This window comes from Pan troglodytes, chromosome 10, assembly GCF_028858775.2.
Source record: "Pan troglodytes isolate AG18354 chromosome 10, NHGRI_mPanTro3-v2.0_pri, whole genome shotgun sequence".
Classification (NCBI taxonomy): Eukaryota; Metazoa; Chordata; class Mammalia; order Primates; family Hominidae; genus Pan; species Pan troglodytes.
The window spans coordinates 128,726,754-128,747,078 of NC_072408.2; the positions used below are offsets into that span (position 1 = coordinate 128,726,754).

At 47.5% G+C, this 20,325-nt stretch overlaps 1 protein-coding gene and 1 non-coding gene across 11 annotated transcripts in view; both read left to right on the plus strand.

The window, feature by feature from the left end:
• PSMD9 (proteasome 26S subunit, non-ATPase 9) overlaps nt 1-20,325 on the plus strand; it is a 28,903-nt gene that overhangs the window by 1,844 nt on the left and 6,734 nt on the right. For 2 of the 10 annotated variants that reach the window (XR_010147738.1, XR_001707740.4), the window contains exons 2-5: nt 4,136-4,238; nt 8,939-9,150; nt 12,210-12,311; nt 16,313-16,410. Coding sequence is in view for 5 of the 10 variants with exons in the window: in XM_063784814.1 (XP_063640884.1) it covers nt 4,136-4,238; nt 8,939-9,150; nt 12,210-12,311; nt 16,313-16,410; nt 18,201-18,247 (562 nt within the window). In the remaining 5 variants the exon portion in view is untranslated. 10 annotated transcript variants of the gene reach the window in all.
• LOC112205123 (U7 small nuclear RNA) lies at nt 17,310-17,370 on the plus strand. Its single transcript, XR_002938978.1, has one exon. It is a non-coding gene; the product is annotated as a U7 small nuclear RNA (small nuclear RNA).

A 20,325-nucleotide genomic window follows, 5' to 3' on the forward strand; every position in this document is an offset into this window, starting at 1 on the left:
AAGTAGCTGAGACTGCAGGTACATGCCACCACGCCCAGCTAATTTTTGTATTTTTTGTAGCTACGGGGTCTCACTATGTTGCTTGCTCAAACTGGTCTGAAACTCCTGGGCTCAAACAGTCCTCCTGCCTCTGCCTCCCAAAGTGTTGGGGTTACAGGCATGAGCCACAGTGCCTTGCCCATAAATGTATTTTAAAAGGAAATTTCAAAACTCCGCTGCATATGGAAAATGATAATCTCTTCTCTTAAATATAAGGTCAGATGCTTTGCATGTTGATACGGCATGTTGGTTGCTTCTGGCTAGCTGCTGTTGCTTGCTGAAAGCTTTCAGCCTGAAACCGTGCTCTATATTTGTTTTTAAAAAGTGGGTTTGGGCCGGGCGTGGTGGCTCACGCCTGTAATCCCAGCACTTTGGGAGGCCGAGGCGGGTGGATCACCTGAGGCCAGGATGGTCTCGATCTCCTGACCTCGTGATCCGCCCGCCTCGGCCTCCCAAAGTGCTGGGATTACAGGCTTGAGCCACCGCACCAGGCCTACAAAAAATTTTTTTAAAAAATTAGTTGGGCGTGGTGGTGCATGCCTGTAGTCCTAGCTACTTGGGAGGCTGAGGCAGGAGGATTGCTTGAACCCTGAATGTTGAGGCTGCAGGGAGCTATAATTGCACCACTGCACTCTCTTGTGGGTGACAGAGTGAGACGCTGTCTCTTTAAAAAAAAAAAAAAAAGGCCGGGTGCGGTGGCTTACACCTGTAATCCCAGCACTTTGGGAGGCCGAGGCGGGCGGATCACGAGGTCAGGAGATCGAGACCATCCTGGCTAACACGGTGAAACCCCGTCTCTACGAAAAATACAAAAAATTAGCTGGACGTGGTGGCCAGCGCCTGTAGTCCCAGCTACTCTGGAGGCTGAGGCAGGAGAATGGCCTGAACCCGGGAGGTGGAGCTTGCAGTGAGCCAAGATTGCGCCACTGCACTTCAGTCTGGGTGACAGAGCGAGACTCCGTCTCAAGGAAAAAAAAAAAAAAAAAGACTGGGCATGGTGGCTCACGTCTGTAATCCCAGCACTTTGGAAGGCCGAGGCGTGTGGACCGCTTGAGGTCAGGAGTCCGAGACCAGCCTGGCCAACATGGTGAAACCCCGTCTCAACGAAAAATACAAAAATTAGCCAGGTATGGTGGTACACATCTATAATCCCAGCTACCCGGGAGGCTGATGCAAGAGAATCACTTGAACCTGGGAGGTGGAGGTTGCAGTGAACCAAGACTGCACCACGACACTCCAGCCTGGGTGACAGAGATTCCATCTCAAAAAAAAAAAAAAAAAAGAAGTGGACAGCTAAAACTATAAATCTCGTATAATAAAGCATAGGAGTAAATCTTCATGACCTTGGATTAGGCAAAGCCTTTTTAGATATGGCACCAAAAACACAAGCTACAAAAGAAAAAATGATAAGTTGGACTTCAACTTTAAAACTGTGTTTCAAAGGGCATAGTAAAATGAAAAGATAAGCTCCAGAATGGGAGAAAATATTTGCATATCATTTCTCTGATAAGAGGATAGTATCTAGACTATAATAAGAGCTCTTACAACTCAATAATAAAAAGACAGCCAATTAGAAGACAGGGAAAGGATCTGAATAAACATTTCTCCAAAGAAAATATGGTCAATACAAATGGTCAATGGCCAGGCGTGGTGGCTCATGCCTGTAATCCCAGGACTTTGGGAGTCTGAGGCAGGAGGATCACTTGAGGCCAGGGGTTTGAGACTAGCCTGGGCAACACAGTAAGAGCCTATCTTTACAAAAAATTCAAAATTAAAGTCCGGGCATGGTGGCTCATGCCTGTAATCCCAGCACTTTGGGAGGCCGAGGCTGGCAGATCACGAGGTCAGGAGATCGAGACCATCCTGGTTAACACGGTGAAACCCCGTCTCTACTAAAAATACAAAAAAATTAGCCGGGTGTGGTGGCAGACGCCTGTAGTCCCAGCTACTCGGGAGGCTGAGGCAGGAGAATGGCCTGAACCCAGGAGGCGGAGCTTGCAGTGAGCCAAGATCTCACCACTGTACTCTAGCCTGGGCAACAGAGCGAGACTCTGTCTTTAAAAAGAAAAAAATTAAAAATTAAAAATTAGCCAGGTGTGATGACATGTGCCTGTGGTCCCAGCTACTTAGGAGGCTGAGACAGATCGCTTGAACCCAGGAGTTTAAGGTGGCAGTGAGCTATGAACACACCACTGCACCCGATCCTGGGCAACAGACGATCTTGTCTCAAACCAATACAAACACAAAAGCCATTACCTTTTACACTTTACATGGGTCAGTTATATGGTATCTGAATTATATCTCAATAAAACTGTTATAAAAACAGAGGGTACTAGAGATAGCAAGTAACTGGGGTGTTGCAGAGACCAGCACCAAATGGACACTTTTGCCTTGACAATTGCAGGATTGTAGGGAATTGGGAGAGGAATATGTATTTTTGATTCAGGGTTATTTAATGCCCTGTGTGTGAGCTGCTAGTGTTATGGATCCCATCCTTTAAGAAGCATTATCCAATGTGATATTGATTCTCAAAGGCTGGTCAACCCTTAACCACTGGGAAGGCAGGAGCAGATACAGGTTTTTAGCCCCTGGCGCATTTCTGCAGTGTCACGGCGAGTCCTGTGTTAGGGGAACGTGGAGAACTATCTCCCTGCGCAGTGGACAGTAGGTTTGGGTGTAACCCGGAGGCCTCCAGAGAGAAAGGGAGCAAAATGAACGGAATCCCTCTTCTCAGTGCCTGTGTACACTGGCAGTTTGTCCCTGGACTGACTAATCCTTACAGCCACTATTTATGACTTCTGCGCATAGTCGTTTTCTGAGGCCACCTTAACACCACAGAGTTGGTGACTTAAAACAGGAATTTACTTTGTCCCAGCTCTGGAGGCCAGAAGTCTGAAATCAAGGTGTCAGCAGGGTTGGCTCCTTCTGCAGGCTCTGAGAGAGAAGCTCCCAAGCCTTTCTCCTGGCCTCTGGTGACTGCTGGCGGTCCTTGGCTTACAGCTGTGTCACTTGAACCTCTGCCTGCATCTTCATGTGGCCTTCCTCCTGTGTCTGTCCCACACCTACCTCTGCCTTTCTTTTATGAGGACACCAGCCACCAGATGAGCTTATCTCGAGATCCTTAACATAATTACATTTACAAAGACTCTTTTTCAAATAAAGTCATATTTACAGGTTCTGGGGGTTAGCTCGTGGTTATCTGTTTTTGGGGGCCGCTCTTCAACCCACTATGCTGTGTATGCGCGTGGCATGTGCTAAGTACTCTGCAGGTCAGCTCGTTAGTTCTTGCAGCAGGTAGGGAGGGAGGCGAGTGCTCCTATTCCCATTTTATAATTGAGGAAGCTGAGGCTTAGAGAGGAGAAGGTCTCAGCTAAGGATGCCCAGCTTGTACATGGCAGAGTTGAGACTCAAATTAAAGTCTAACCAATTGCAAAGCCCCTCCCCTGAACCATGTGACTGGTTTCACTGCTTTTGTGTACTCTCCTCTGACTCATGTTAAAAAAAAAAAAAAGTGTTGTTTTGAATAAAGAATACATTCCCATAGGCAAAATTCAAAACCTACAGAGGGGTATAAAATGGACTGTCTCTCTCCCTGCCCTGTCACCTAGCCACCCAGTTCTTCTCCCCGGAGGCAGCTGGTGCTATCAGTTTCCGTCTTCAGATCTTTTTATTTTCAGAAGAATCAAAGCCCTGCCCCAGCTGGGTGCTGTCTGGGCTTTTCACTCCCCTCTAGCTTCCAGGGCCAGCAGCCAGGTGTCAGCCACCTGTGGGAAGGAGGGTGTGAAGGAGTGGAGGAAGAGGCTGGCCTTGGGGATGATGCTCAAAGGAGTCTTTGGTTTTATCGGCACTGTTTTAACTTCAAAAAAGAATGGATTCATGCATTACTTGCGTCGTTAAAAATAAAAAATGAAAAACACAGTGCCCACCCCAGGGTAGTTGTGAGGGCATGAGTAGAGCCCCTGGTGTAAGTGATCAGTATGTGGCAGTTTTCATTACTGTCACCTTTATTATGACTTCAGAGGAGAAGGGTCTGGGGAAAGACATCCTGGGGACATTACACCCATGAGCACCTTTTAACCACGTTTCTTTCCTCCAGCAAAAAGGCATTGGGATGAACGAGCCGCTGGTGGACTGTGAGGGCTACCCCCGGTCAGACGTGGACCTGTACCAAGTCCGCACCGCCAGGCACAACATCATATGTGAGTGGCCCTCTTGGAAGACTTTCCCCACCTTGTGGTGGGAAGGTGTTAAAGGCATACAGATAAAACCAACTATCTGTATTATCTACTGCCTTCTCCTGCCCTGATGGGATTGTCTTGTCCCCATCCAAGGACTGAGAACCAAGGGAATGGGCTAGACTCTAAGGTTCTATATTTCTGGTTTCATTTTCTCTCTCTCTCTCTCTCTCTCTTTTTTTTTGAGTCAGGGTCTTGCTCTGTCTTCCAGGCTGGAGTGCAGTGGTGCTAACATGACTCACTGCAGTCTCAACCCCCCAGGCTCCAAGTGCTCCTTCTGCCTCAGCCTCCCAAGTAGCTGGGACTATAGGCATGTGTCGCTGTGCCTGGCTAATTTTTTTTAGTAGAGACAAGTCTCACTAAGTGGCCCAGGTGAGTCTTGAACTCCTGGACTCAAGTGGTCCTCCTGCCTTGGCCTTCCAAGGTGCTGATTGTTTTTAATTAAAGAGCTAGCAGAGAGTACAGATTGGATAGTATATTTGTTTTCTGTTTCTGCCATAACGAATGACGTGATTTGTTTTTAATTAAAGAGCTAGCAGAGAGTACAGATTGGATAGTATATTTGTTTCTGTTTCTGCCATAACAAATGACCACAGACTTAGTAGCTGGAGATAAGAAGTCCAGATGGGTCTCACTGGACTAAAATCAAGGTGTTGGCAGGGCTGGCTCCTTCTGGAGGATCTAGGGGAGAACCTGTTCCTGGTCTTTTCTGGTTTCCAAAGGCTGCCCACCGTCCTTGGCTCATGGCTTCGTCCATCTACACAGCCAGCAGTCGCATTTCCCTCCCTCTGATTCTGTCATAACATCTCTTTCTCTCACTCTCCTGCCTCCCTCTTTCACCTATAAAGACCTCTGTGATGACACCAGGCCCACCTGGATAATCCAGGATCATGTCCGAATCTTAAGGTCCTTAATCACATCTGCAGAGCCTCTTTTGCCATGTAAGGTGGCATATTTCCAGCTTCTAGGGGCTAGGATGTGGATGTGTTGGGGGCCATTATCCACTCAGCCATAGGTAGGCAACCGTCTCCACCACAGAGTCCTATTAGCATTTATCCTCCACATTTTTCACTTACTAACTCCTCTTTAATCTGTTTGAATCTTGATTCCATCTGCATCACATCTTATTTATTTATTTATTTTTTGAGACAGAGTCTCACTCTGTCACCCAGGTTGGAGTGCAGTGGCACGATCTTGGCTCACTGCAACCTCCACCTCCCGAGTGACAGAGCAAGAGACCGTCTCAAAAAAAAAAAAAAAAAATCTCTTTGAGCAATTCCTTATTGGTCTTTTTTTGAAAAATCTGTTCTCGGCCGGGTGCGGTGGCTCATGCCTGTAATCCCAGCACTTTGGGAAGCCAAGGCGGGCAGATCACCTGAGGTCAGGAGTTTGAGTCTAGCCTGACCAACATGGCAAAATCCTGTCTGTACTAAAAATAGAAAAATTAACTGGATGTGGTGGCACATGCCTGTAATTCCAGCTACTTGGGAGGCTGAGACAGGAGAATCACTTGAACCCAGGAGGCAGAGGTTGCAAAGAGCCGAGATTACACCACTGCACTCCACCCTGGGCGACAGAGCAAACAAAACTCTGTCTCAAAAAAAAGAAAGAAAATCTATTCTCAAAATAGGCCTTTTTAAAGAGCAGTTATAGATTTACATAAAAATTGGAAAATAATGGCTGGGTGCGGTGGCTCACGCCTGTAATCCCAGCACACTGGGAGGCCGAGGTGGGCAGATCACCTGAGGTCGGGAGTTCGAGACCAGCCTGACCAACATGGAGAAACCCTGTCTCTACTAAAAATACAAAATTAGCTGGGCATGGTGGCACGAACCTGTAATCCCAGCTACTCAGGAGGTTGAGGCGGGAGAATCACTTGAACCCAGGAGGCGGAGGTTGCCGTGAGCTGAGATTGTGCCATTGCACTCCAGCCTGGGCAACAAGAGTGAAACTCTGTCTCAAAAAAAAAAAAAGAAAGAAAAAAAAATTGGAAAATAATGCGTAGGTCCTTTGGCTTCTGTATGTAATCTCCTGTGTTGTTAACAGCATATATACACATACATGTGTATATATCTACACATACATGTGTATATATATCTACACATACATGTGTATATATCTACACATACATGTGTATATATCTACACATACATGTGTATATATGTAAAATATACACATGCGTGTATATATGCAAAATACACATATGAGTGAATGACTCAGGCTGGGTGTAACCAAGATTTCACTTTTCTCTGAAATCCTCTAGAAGGAAAAATGCTGCATAAGCTGGGCACAGAGGCTCATGCCTGTAATCCCAGCACTTTGGGAGGCTGAGGCCTCCCAAATATATACACATGTGTATACACACAGGTTCAAGTGATTCTCCAGCCTTAGCTTCCCAAGTAGCTGGGATTACAGGTGCCCACCATCACACCTGACTAATTTTTTTTTTTTTTTTGAGATGGAATCTTGCTTAGCCACCTAGGCTGGAGTGCAGTGGCATGATCTCAGCTCACTCACTGCACTCACCATCTCCCGGGTTCAAGTGATTCTCCCATCTCAGCCTCCCAAGTAGCTGAGATTACAGGCATCCGCCATCATGCCCGGCTAATTTTTATATTTTAGTAGAGACAGGGTTTCACCATGTTGGCCAGGCTGGTCTTGAACTCCTGACCTCAGGTGATCCGCCCGCCTCGGCCTCGACAGGCGTGAGCCACCATGCCTGGCCTAATTTTTTAGTAGTATTTTTTTAGTAGAGACGGGATTTCACCATGTTGGCCAGGCTGGTCTCGAACTCCTGACCTCAGGTGATCTGCCCGCCTCGGCCTCGCAAAGTGCTGGGATTACAGGCATGAGCCACCGCGCCCGGCCAACAGCTTATGTTAATATGGTATGTTTGTTATAATTGCAAATTTGTTTTTTGAAATACACTGCAGAAACATTTTGTACTGAAAAAAACCCTTTCAACATTTTGATTAGAATTGTAATATGTTGTAAATAGTCGTTCGTTCCATTCCCCAACAGCTGTGTATTGAGCACTTCCCTGTGCCAGGCATTGCAGAGTCTAGGGATGCTGTGGACCTCACTGGGGGAGGGCTTTTCTAGTGAAAGTGACCATGTGTTATGTAAGTCTGCCTCCCAAGTGCATGTCTCCACTTGTTCAGATCTGGGTTCTTTTCCCACATCTGCTCCTGTGGGTTGAGAACTTGAATCCCTTCACGACTGAGGGTCTTGCCTTTGCTCCAAAGTGACAGTGGCAGAGGAGGCAGGTCAGGTAGTACCGCAATCCCACTGACAGGCACAGGGTATCAAAATACCAGCTGCTGTGCTGGCGTGGCCTGCAGATTGCCATGGTGGTTCGCAACATTTTGAATTAGCTATCTGTACTGAAAAATCAGAGAATTTCACTTCAAAGATCCCAATTTTCAGCTTTTCTGGAAAAATCAAAGATTTTGTAGCATCGGGTCTTCCTCCCAAACCCAGCCAATTGGCAAGAGCCCTGTAGCAGGGGTGCCCTTTGGCCACCTCCCTCTCCTGGACTGAATGTCTCCAGGATTACTAGGCTTATGCAGCACTTTTTTTTTTTTTTTTTTGAGACGAAGTCTTGCTTTGTCGCCAGGCTGGAGGGCAGTGGTGCGATCTCGGCTCACTGCAACCTCCACCTCCTGGGTTCAAGTAATTCTCCTGCTTCAGCCTCCCAAGTAGCTGGGATTACAGGCACCCGCCACCACGCCCAGCTAATTTTTGTTTTTGTTTTGTTTTGTTTTGTTTTTGAGACGGAGTCTTGCTCTGTTGCCCAGGCTAGAGTGCAGTGGCGCGATCTCGGCTCACTGCAATCTCCGCCTCCCTGGTTCACGCCAATCTCCTGCCTCAGCCTCCCGAGTAGCTGGGACTACAGGCGCGTGCCATCATGCCCGGCTAATTTTTGTATTTTTAGTAGAGACGGGGTTTCACCGTGTTAGCCAGGATGGTCTCCATCTCCTGACCTCGTGATCCGGCCACCTCGGCTTCCCAAAGTTCTGGGATTACAGGCCTGAACCACCACGCTCGGCCTAATTTTTGTATTTTTTAGTAGAGATGGGGTTTCACCATGTTGGCAAGGTGGTCGCGATCTCTTGACCTCGTGATCTGCCTGCCTCGGCCTCCCACAGTGCTGGGATTACAGGTGTGAGCCTCTGTGCCCGGCTTATGCAGCATTTTTCCTTCTAGAGGATTTCAGAGAAAAGTGAAATCTTGATTACACCCAGCCTGAGTCATTCATTCACATGATCACGGCGCTGGCCCCTCATATATATGCCTTTGAGTTCATGGCTGTGGATTCAGCTGGTTGTTACCTTCCTTCTGCTCACCTCTCAGGGCTCACCCGAGACAGCACTGCCTTCAGGAAGCCTTCCCTCATATCCTAGACTAGCGAGGGCAGACTTTGCTGCTGGCCAGGCCTCCCTGCAGTCATCAGATGTTATTGTAATTACTTATTCTGGAGCTGCTCCTTGCAGGACTGAATGCTCCATGAGGGAATGTCCTCTGTCTTGGTCAGAGACTCCTCCTCGCCTCTAGCTCCACATCTGGCATGTAATAAGCACTTGTTAACTCTTCAGTGAATAAATGTAGGAGTCTTGTGTCCTCCACTGTCTTCCTTGGCCCCTGATGTGTGGTTCTCATCCCAGGCCTGCAGAATGATCACAAGGCAGTGATGAAGCAGGTGGAGGAGGCCCTGCACCAGCTGCACGCTCGCGACAAGGAGAAGCAGGCCCGGGACATGGCTGAGGCCCACAAAGAGGCCATGAGCCGCAAACTGGGTCAGAGTGAGAGCCAGGGCCCTCCACAGGCCTTCGCCAAAGTGAACAGCATCAGCCCCGGCTCCCCAGCCAGCATCGCGGTAATCCAGGGGTTGGCCACTCAAGTCCATGCCCAGGGGACACTGTGGGTCAGGTAGCCTTCGGGGATGTGGAAAGACAGACTAGTTCTCTCCGTGCTGCGGTGCTGAGTTCAGTTACTCATTTAACAAACACTGACTGAGGCCTGTCGTGTATCCAGCCCTGTGCTGAGGGCAGAGTTTTAGAGAGGGGTCAGCCCCGGCTGCCCACTACATTGGTGGGGGAGTGACCTCTTCCCAGTGACAGAAGATGATAAATGTCCCAAGAGAGGGAGAGGATCTCTTCTTGGGGCTCATTTTAGCTGGGCACTGAATGATGAAAATGAGAATGGCATCTTGCCAAATGAGTTATGCATCTTATGTGGTGTCTTAAAAAAAACATTAGGCTGGGCACAGTGGCTCACGCCTGTAATCCCAGCACTTGAGAAGGCTGAGGCTACTTGGAAAGCTGAGATGGGAGGATCACTTGGGCTCAGGAAGTCGAGGTTGCAGTGAGCTGTGACTGTGCCACTGCACTCCAGCCTGGGTGACAGAGTGAGACCTTGTCTTAAAAAAAATTTTTTTTTGACCGGGAGCATTGGCTCACGCCTGTAATCCCAGCATGTTGGGAGGCCGAGGCCAGTGGATCACTTGAGGTCAGGAGTTCGAGACCAACCTGGCCAACATGGCGAAACCCCGTCTCTACTAAAAATACGAAAATCATGCCACTGCACTCCAGCCTGGGCAAGAGAGTGAGACTCCGTCTCAAAAAAAAAAAAAAAAAAAAAATTTACCCATTTAAAGTCCGTATACAGTTTAGTGTCTTTTGGTGTATTCACAGAGCTATGCATTACCACAATCAATTTTATTTCTATTTAAAAAATTTGCAGCCAGGTGCAGTGGCTCACGCCTGTAATCCCAGCACTTTGGGAGGCTTAGGTGGGCGATCACCTTATGTCAGGAGTTCAAGACCAGCCTGGCCAACATGGCGAAACCCCATCTCTACTAAAAATACAAACATTAGCCGGGTGTGGTGACATGTGCCTGTAATCCCAGCTACTCGGGAGGCTGAGGCAGGAGAATCGCCTGAACCCAGGAGGTGGAGGTTGCAGTGAGCGGAGATCGTGCCACTACACTCCAGCCTGGGCAACAGAGTGAGACTCTGTCTAAAAAAAAAAAAAAAAAGGAGATGGGGTTTCGCTCTGTTGCGTAGGTTGGTCTCCACCTCCTGGGCTCAAGTGATTCTACCACCTTGGCCTCCCAAAATGCTGGGATTATAGGCATGAGCCACCATGCCCAGCCATAATCAATTTCAGAACATTGTCATTGTCTTGTAAAGAAACTCTGTAGTGATTTGCCATCACTTCCCAATCCCCCAGCTCCCCGCACCCAGTTATCTACTTTCTGTCTCTATGTATTTGTCTATTCTGGATATTTCCTATAAGTTGAATCATATAATATGTGACCTTTTATGACTGGCTTCTTTCACTTAGCAAATTTTCAAGTCATCTGTATTGAGCATGGATCAGTGCTTCATTTGTTTACAGACAGGGTCTCACTCTCTCACCCAGACTTCAGTGCCATGGTGCCATCATAGCTCACTGCAACCTCAAACTCGCAGAGTCAAGTGATCCTCCTGCCTCAGCCTCCCAAGCAGCTAGGACTGTAGGCACATGTAACCATGCCTGGTTAATTTTTTATTTCCTTTTTTTTTTAGAGATGGGTTCTCACTATGTTGCCCAGGCTGGTCTTGAACTCCTGGCCTCAAGTGATCCTCCTTCCTCAGCCTCCCAAAGTGCTAGAATTACAGGCATGAGCTGTCATGCCTGGCCCTTCATTCCTTCTTTTTTTTTTTTTTTTTTTTTGAGACGGAGTCTCGCTCTGTCGCCCAGGCTGGAGTGCAGTGGCACGATCTCGGCTCACTGCAAGCTCCGCCTCCCAGGTTCACGCCATTCTCCTGCCTCAGCCTCCCGAGTAGCTGGGACTACAGGCGCCTGCCATCACATCCAGCTAATTTTTATTTTTTGTATTTTTAGTAGAGACAGGGTTTCACCGTGTTAGCCGGGGTGGTCTCGATCTCCTGACCTCGTGATCTGCCTGCCTCAGCCTCCCAAAGTGCTGGGATTACAGGCGTGAGCCACTGTGCCTGGCCCTTCATTCCTTTTTATGGCCAAATAATATTCCACAGCCTGGATATATCATATTTTATTTATCCATTTGTCAGTTAATGGACATTTGAATTGTTACCACTTTTTGGCTATTACGAAGCATGTTGCTGCGAACATTCTTGTACAGTTTTTTTGTGGAGATGTAGTTAAATTTAATTCCACAGCCACTTCTGGGATAGGTCCTAATCTTTACTCATTTCATCCTCGAGGAAAAGCCTTGCAGACCTGAAGTAACTTGTGTCAGGACACATAGTTCCTGCCAGGTGGAATGGGGTCCTAAACCCTGGTCCTACCAGTCTTCTTTAATGGTCACAAGTCTGTAAGTTACACAGAAGCTCCCTATCATTCACTACCCCATCTACTGCATCTAACCCAGTGCCAGTTGGCCCACAACAAATACTTGTTACAGGGGTGAATGAGTGGTGGTCTGTCTTCTTAGGACCTAGAACAAGAGCGTCACTCTAGTCTTGGATGTGCCCTGTGCCTGTGGCTGCTTGTCTGGGGGCTTCTAGGGCAAATGTCTTGTCTAAATGTTGATCACTGAATAAAATGGGCCCAGCCTGGCTTGCCTTCTCTTACCCTTGAACCTGGGTTAGGACCGCAGAGAGCAGCATTTGGCCTTTCCCATGCTCCTCAAGGCCTTCACAGTGTCTGGTAACTGCCAGCTCTCAGACATTGGGCAGACCTGGTCATCTTTACTAGAGCTGCCCTCAAAGGAACCCCAGGAGGAGGTGGCCCCGTTACCCACTGCCCCTTCCTGCATGAGGTGTCTACATCCCTGACCTCTTTGTTCTGAGCCTACCCTGTAGAAAACAAGCTCGTGACCTTGGCATTAAATTGGGTATTGAAGGTTAGAGACCACCAGGAGCACACTGAACCTCTAGCCTGATTTTCCATTTTTCCTTCCCTCTCCAGGGTCTGCAAGCGGATGATGAGATTGTGGAGTTCGGCTCTGTGAACACCCAGAACTTCCAGTCACTGCATAACATTGGCAGTGTGGTGCAGCACAGTGAGGGGGTGAGTGGGGCTACCTGGTGTCTCGGTCTGTTTGGGTTTTTCTAACAGTATGCCATAGACTGGGTGGCTTACAAACAACAGAAGTTCATTTTTCACAGCTCTGGAGGCAGGGAAGTCCAAGATCCAGGCACCAGCCGATTTGGTGTCTGGGGAGGGCTTGCTTCCTAACTCCTAGGTGGTGCCTTCTTGCTGTGTCCTCACATGGCAGAAAAGGGAGGAACCCTGGGAGCTCTTGTATAAGGGCACTAATCCCAGTGGGGGTGCCACCCCTCATGACCTAATCACCTTGCAGAGGCCACACCCCTAATACCATCACATTGGTGGTTAGGATTTCAACATATGAATTTCAGGGGGCCACAGACATTCAGGTCATAGCACTTGGCCTCTGGTCTATAGCCCTGGAGTTACTGGAAGTGTTGCTGAGGCCCTGGACTGCTGCCTTCATGGTGTTGCTCAGCACAGCCCCATTCAAGGACTTGGCACCTGCTATTCCTTCTGTTTAGAATGCTCTTCCTCTTCATCCTCCTTCTGTTTTACACTGGTGACATGCTCGCAGGGGGCCTTTCCTGGCTACCCTAACCCAAATTCCCCTCTCCTCTGCCCTGTCTCTGTTTTCATTTAACAAGGTTTCTTAGAGATCTTTTGTTTTCTTTTTTTTTTTTTTTAAGACAGGGTCATGCTGTGTCACCCAGGCTAGAGTGTGGTGGTGCTATCATAACTACCTCACGGCTAATTTTTTTATATTTTGTAGAGGCGGGGTCTTGCTATGTTGTCCAGGCTGGAATTTTTGTTGTTGTTTTGTAGCAAAGATCCACACTTTTCAGGAGTGATATTGTGGCAAAGCCCAGGAAAATTATTAACTAAAGTTTTTGGTTCTCAAATGAAGTCTCCAGTTAACCCAACAGTTGTGGATTTTTTGACTCCTGCTTAGCTGCACAGTTCATCTACTTGTAACCCATCAGTGCAGGCCAGGCCAGGTCAGGTCAGGAGATGGCTGGCAGTTGCCTATGCCCCTGCTAGTGGTCAGGCCATCGTTTCTGCACTGATACTGTCATCAAATCTGTAACTTGTATGGATGTTTAAAATGATGATTTTGTGAAATTTGTCAGTTTTTTTGCTTATGGCTCTTGCATTTTGTGTCCATTTGAAGAAATTTTTTTTTTTTTTTTAATTAAGAAATTCTTGGCTGGGCGTGGTGGCTCACTCCTGTAATCCCTGCACTTTAGGAGGGCGAGGTGGGTGGATCACGAAGTCAGGAGTTGGAGACCATCCTGGCTAACACGGTGAAACCCCGTCTCTACTAAAAATATAAAAAATTAGCCGGGTGTGGTGGCACACACTTGTAGTCCCAGTTACTTGGGAGACTGAGGAAGGAGAATCGCTTGAACCCAGGAGGCAGAGCTTGCAGTGAGCCGAGATCGCGCCATTGCACTCCAGCCTAGGCGACAGAGCAAGACTCTGTCTCATAAAAAGAAATTCTTTTAATTCTTTTATTGTTTTATTTCTGTTTTTCCTTTAGTCCATCTGAAATTTATTATTATTATTATTATTATTATTATTTGAGATGGAGTCTCGCTCTGTCACCCAGGCTGGAGTGCAGTGGTGCGATCTTGGCTCACTGCAACCTCCGCCTCCCAGGTTCAAGTGATTCTCCTGCCTCAGCCTCCTGAGTAGCTGGGATTACAGGCGCCCACCACCATGCCTGGCTAATTTTTGTATTTTTAGTAGAGGTGGGGTTTCGCTATGTTGGCCAGGCTGGTCTCAAACTGGCCTCCCAAAGTGCTGGGACTACAGATGTGAGCCACTGCGCCTGGTCTATTTTTATTATTTTTACAACAGTTTTATTGAGATTTAATTCACATACTACACAGTTCACCCATTTAAAGTGGTTTTTAGTGTAGTCACAGAATTATGCAACCATCACAATTGTACATTTTCATCACCTCTCCTCCTGAGGCACCCACTTTCCAGCCATGTGTCCTTGAGAAAGACTGCTCATATACCAGCACACAGAGCTGCCAGTTGATTTTATTTTATTAAAGTGTAATTTACCTGCACCAGATCCACCTTTTTCAGTGTACAGTCCCATGAGTTTTCTTCTTTTTCTTTTCTTTTTTTTTTTTAGATGGAGTCTTGCTCTGTCGCCCAGGCTGGAGTGCAGTGGCGCAATCTCGGGGGGGCTACTGCAAGCTCTGCCTCCCAGGTTCACGCCATTCTCCTGCCTCAGCCTCCCGAGTAGCTGGGACTACAGGCATGTGCCACCATGCCCAGCTAATTTTTTTGTATTTTTAGTAGAGATGGGGTTTCACTGTGTTAGCCAGGATGGTCTTGATCTCCTGACCTCGTGATCCACCTGCCTTGGCCTCCCAAAGTGCTGGGATTACAGGTGTGAGCCACCACACCCAGCCGAGTTTTCTTTTTTTTTTCTTTAAGATGGAGTTTTGCTCTTTGGCCCAGTCTGGAATGCAGTGGCACGATCTCAGCTCACTGCAACCTCTGCCTCCCGGGTTCAAGCGATTCTCCAGCCTCAGTCTCCCAAGTAGCTGGGATTATAGGCGCCCACCACCACGCCCAGCTAATTTTTTTTTGTATTTTTAGTAGAGACAGGGTTTCAGCATGTTGGCCAGGCTGGTCTCAAACTCCTAACCTCAGGTGATCCACCCACCTCAGCCTCCCAAAGTTCTGGGATTACAGGAGTGAGCCACTGTGGCCTGCCATTCCCGTGAGTTTTCACAAATGTATGTAGTATGTCATTGCCACCACGATCAAGGTCAAGAGCATTCCAACACCCCATAAAATTGCCTCAGGCTTCTTTGTAGTTAATCCCTCACCGTCAACTTCCAGAATGTCAGAGAGAGAAAAACCACGCAATATATTGCCTTTTGAGTCTGGTGTTCTTCACTCAGCACAGTGGATTCTGAGACTTCTGTCTGTTGTGTGGATCTGTGAGAAGAGCTGCTGGTTTTTAATCTGTTTTATCCAGTTAAATGTATTCTCAGCTTCCGTGTAGGCTTATAAATCCTTCTTTATAAAAGTAGTTATTCAATTTTAAGCAAAATGAATCTTTTCTTCATGTGAAATTTCACGGGGAATTCCAAGATGTCACTGGATAAAAGCTGAGCTGTCTTGGTGGGCTGGAGGATGGAGAAGGTCGCGTGTTGTGAGTAGGGCCTTTCTGGCTTCAGCCTCGTCCCCTGAGGGGACCTGAGCTCAGCTGGAGAATCAAGAATCCGGGTTTGGTTGTCTGTTTTGTGAGTCAAGAAAAAAAACCTTGCATAGCGCAGTGGCTCACACCTGTAATCCCAGCACTTTGGGAGGCTGAGGCGGGTGGATCACCTGAGGTCAGGAGTTCAAGACCAGCCTGGCCAACATGGTGAAACCCCATCTCTACTAAAAATAAGAAATTAGGCCTGGCACGGTAGCTCACACCTGTAATCCCAGCACTTTAAGAGGCCAAAGTGGGCAGATCACAAGGTCAAGAGATCGAGACCATCCTGCCCAACATGGTGAAAACCGGTCTCTACTAAAAATACAAAAAAAAAAAAAATTATCTGGGTGTGGTGGTGTGTGCCTGTAGTCCCAGCTACTTGGGCTGCCGAGGCAGGAGAATCACTTGAACCTCGGAGGCGGAGGTTGCAGTGAACCAAGATCACGCCACTGCACTCCAGCCTGGGCCGCACAGCGAGACTCTCCCATCTCAAAAAAAAAAAAAAAATTAGGTGTGGTGGTACTCTCCAGCTACTTGGGAGGCCGAGGCAGGAGAATTGCTTGAACCCGGGAGGCAGAGGTTGCAGTGAGCTTAGATCATGCCACTGCACCCTAGCCTGGGCGACAGAGTGAGGCTCTGTGTCAAAAAAAAAACAAAAAACCAAAAAACTCACAGTGTTCTATTGTGAGACATTTAGATAGTTTGCAATTTTGTGGAGATTAACACTCTTGCAGATGGATTTCTATTTCTTTTTTTATTTTTTTTGAGACGAAGTTTTTCTCTTGTTGCCTAGGCTGGAGTGCAATGGCGTGATCTCAGCTCACTGCAACCTCCGCCTCCCAGATTCAAGCGATTCTCCTGCCTCAGCCTCCCAAGTAGCTGGGACTACAGGTACCCGCCACCACGCCCAGCTAATTTTTGTATTTTTAGTAGAGATGGGGTTTCACCATGTTGGCCAGGCTGGTCTTGAACTCCTGACCTCAGGTGATCTGCCCGCCTCGGCCTCCCAAAGTGCTGGGATTACAGGCGTGAGCCACTGTGCCCGGCCTTTCTTTGTTTTTTTTTTTTGTTTGTTTTTTATTTGAGATGGAGTCTTGCTCTGTCACCCAGGCTGGAGTGCAGTGGCATTATCTCAGCTCACTGCAACCTCTGCCTCCCGGCACCCGGCCTTCTTTAGCGAACTTTCTACAGGTGGGATTTCTAGATCAAATGCATACATTTTCAAGGGGGAAAAGATCTTTAAAAAATTGTAAATGACTGCTGATGGATAATGGATTTCTTTTTGGGTGATGAAAATGATCCAGAATTAGATAGTGGTGGTTGTTTATACTAAATACATTGAATATACTGAACTCTGAATATACTAAAGCTCACTTAATTGTATACTTTAAAATGGTGAATTTTATTGTATGCAAATTATGTCTCAATGATAAAAATAGGCTGGCTGCAGTGGCTCACGCCTGTGTTCCCAACACTTTGGGAGGCCAAGGCAGGAGGATCACTTGAGGCCAGGAGTTTGAGACCAGCCTGGGCAATATTGTGAGACTGTGTCTCTCCAAAATATTTTTTAAAAAATTGGCCAAGCATAGTGGCACGTGCCTGTAGCCCCAGCTGCTCTGGAGGCTGAGACAGGAGGATCACTTGACCCTAGGAGTTCAAGGGTGCAGTGAGCCAAGGTCACACCACTGCACTCCAGCCTAGATGACAGAGTGACACCCTGTCTCAAATAAATAAAATACATATTTATCCTTAAAATCACATAGTGCAATTGTATTTACAAACAAAAGTCCTAGTGTTACAGCTCTAAGAATTTGTCTACCAGGTTTTCTGGTCGTCGCTGGAAACACCCCCTCCCCTCAAAAATAAATTTTTTTTTTTTTTTTTTTGAGACAGAGTTTCGCTCTTGTTGCCCAGGCTGGAGTGCAATGGCGCGATCTTGGCTCACTGCAACCTCCGCCTCCCAGGTTCAAGCAATTCTCCTGCCTCAGCCTCAGCTAATCCCGAGTAGCTGGGATTATAGGCATGCACCACCAAGCCCGGCTAATTTTGTATTTTTAGTAGAGATGGAGTTTCTCCATGTTGGTCAGGCTGGTCTCTAACTCCTGACCTCAGGTGATCTGCCCGCTTCGGCCTCCCAAAGTGCTGAGATTATAGGCGTCAGCCACTGTGCCTGGCCCCAAAATAATTTTTTAAAAAGTCCTGTGTCTCTCCCTTCCTTAGTGCCTCTTCCGCTGCACATGCTGGGTCCTGGGCGAGGTACTGGGGCTGTAACGGGGAACGAAACAAACAGGGTCCTTGCCTTGGGAGCACTTTGGTGGGGGAGCCAGGCCTTAATCAAATAATCTCAGCTGTATAATGATACACACTGATAAGTGTTACGAAGGAAGAGTGTTAAGAAGCTCAGAGAGTAAATCATGGGGCCCTGATTTGGTTTGGGATTGAAGGAGTGTTCCTCAGGAAGTGACCTTCAGATGTGTATAGAAGTTTCTCTGGTCGAGGGGAAGCTGGCAGGGAGAAAAAGCCTTCAAAGCAGGTTCATACACCCTGGGGTGGGAGGATCAAAGAACTCAAAGGAGGGTGGAGCCCAGAGCAGAATGGAGAGAAGGGGAGGAGGTGAGGCCAGGAGGTGTTAAGGTCAGGCCTGTGGTCCTTAGTAAAGATTGTGCTGTTTTTTTCCTGAGGTGCAGAAGGGAGCCACCGCACAGTTCCAGATTGGGGTGTGACAGGGGTAAGAAGCCTTCTCTGGATGTTAGGTAGAGAACAGATTGGAGGGTGACAGAGCTGTAGCAGTCAGTCAAGAGAGGATGGTGGCTGTGACAAATGGGGTGGAGGAAGGGGCCAATCAAAGAGACATTTATGGTGTAAAATCCATGGGCCTTAACCTGATGGAGTGTGTCAAGGAGGCCTCCAGGTTTCCAGCCTGCCCAGGGCTGTCATTTATAGAACTGGAAGCACACAAGTGTGTCCCTCACACAGTTTCCACACGTGGGTGCATGTGTCTACAGCCACTGTCTTTTTTTTTTTTTTTTTTAGGACAGGGTCTCTCGCTCTGCTGCCCAGGCTGGAGTGCAGTGGTGCAATCATAGCTCACTGCAGCCTCAAACTCCAGGGCTTGAGCAATCCTCCTGCCTTGGCCTCCCAGGTAGCTGGGACTACAGGTGTGCACCACCACACCCGGCTAATTTTTTTTTTTTTTTCATTTTTTGTAGAGACAGGGTCTTGCTATGTTGCCTAGGCCGGTCTAGAACTCCTGGGCTCAAGTGAGCCTCCAGCCTCAGCCCCTCAAAACATTCAGATTATTAAGCATGAGCCACCACGCCTGGCTGTGATTGCTTTTTGACAAAGATGACACAGAAAAGGCCTAATGTACATGTTACTCTGCATTTCCGCCCACTTCGAAGGGAATTCCGTGTTGGCACATTTGTATCTTCATTCCTTTGAATGATCCCACCATGTTCCATTGGTCGGTTCACCATCTTTTACTTAGCCAGCCTCCCATGTTCGACATTTAGGTTGTTTCCAGTGTTTGGCCGTAACAAACAGTGGTGTAGCAAGTGTCCTTGCCTGTGGGAGAATTTCTGCCATGTTGCTAGATGTGTCATTACTGAGTTAAAGGCAGTGCACATTTACCCTTCATAGATCTTGTCAAGGTGTCCTCCAAGAAGCTTGTGCCAGTGCACCTTCTCTCAAGTAGCACCTGTGAGTGCGTCTGTTTCTAGCTTTCCCAACTATGTTACAGTCTTTGGCAATAACATAGATATTCTTTGACAATCTGGTAGGAAATGACTTTTTTTTTTTTTTTTTTTTTTTTTTTGAGATGGAGTCTCGCTCTATAGCCAGGCTGGAGTGCAGCGGCATGATCTCAGCTCACTGCAACCTCCGCCTCCCAGGTTCAAGCGATTCTCCTGCCTCAGCCTCCCAAGTAGCTGGGACTACAGGTGCCTGCCACCATGCCCAGCTAATGTTTGTATTTTTAGTAGAGATGGGTTTTCACCATGTTGGCCAGGATGGTCTCTATCTCTTGACCTCATGATCCGCCTGCCTTGGCCTCCCAAGGTGCTGGAATTACAGGTGTGAGCTACCATGCCCGGCCTATGCTGTATTTTCTTAGATTTAGAGATTCCATTGATAGACCTGACATATTTATTTTTTTGTGGTAAATATACATAATATAAAAATTACCATTTTAGGCCGGGCGTGGTGGCTCACGCCTATAATCCCAGCACTTTGGGAGGCCAAGGTGGGCGGATCACCTGAGGTCAGGAGCTGGAGACCAGCCTGCCAGCGTGGTGAAACCCTATCTCTACTAAAAATACAAAATTAGCCGGGCGTCGTGGTGGGCGCCTGTAATCCCAGTTACTCTGGAGGTTGAGGCAGGAGAATTGCCTGAACCCGGGAGGCAGAGGTTGCAGTGAGCTGAGATCACGCCACTGCACTCTGGCCTGGGTGACAAGAGTGAAACTTTGTCTCAAAAAAAAAAAATTACCATTTTAACCATTAAAAAATCTACACTTTAGTGGCATTAAGTACATTCACATTGTTTTGCAAATATCACCCCTACCCATCTGCCATCTCCAAAACTTTTTCACCCTCCTAAACTGAAACCCAAATCTCCATTAAACACTAACTCTCCATTCCCACTTTCCGCAGGCCCTGGCACCCACCATCCTACTTTCTGTCTCTATGAATTTGACTACTCCAGGGACCTCATCTAGGTGAAATCTTACATACTGTATAGCTTTTTTGTTTTGTTTTGTTTTGTTTTTGAGATGGTGTCTCGCTCTGTTGCCCAGGCTGGAGTGCAGT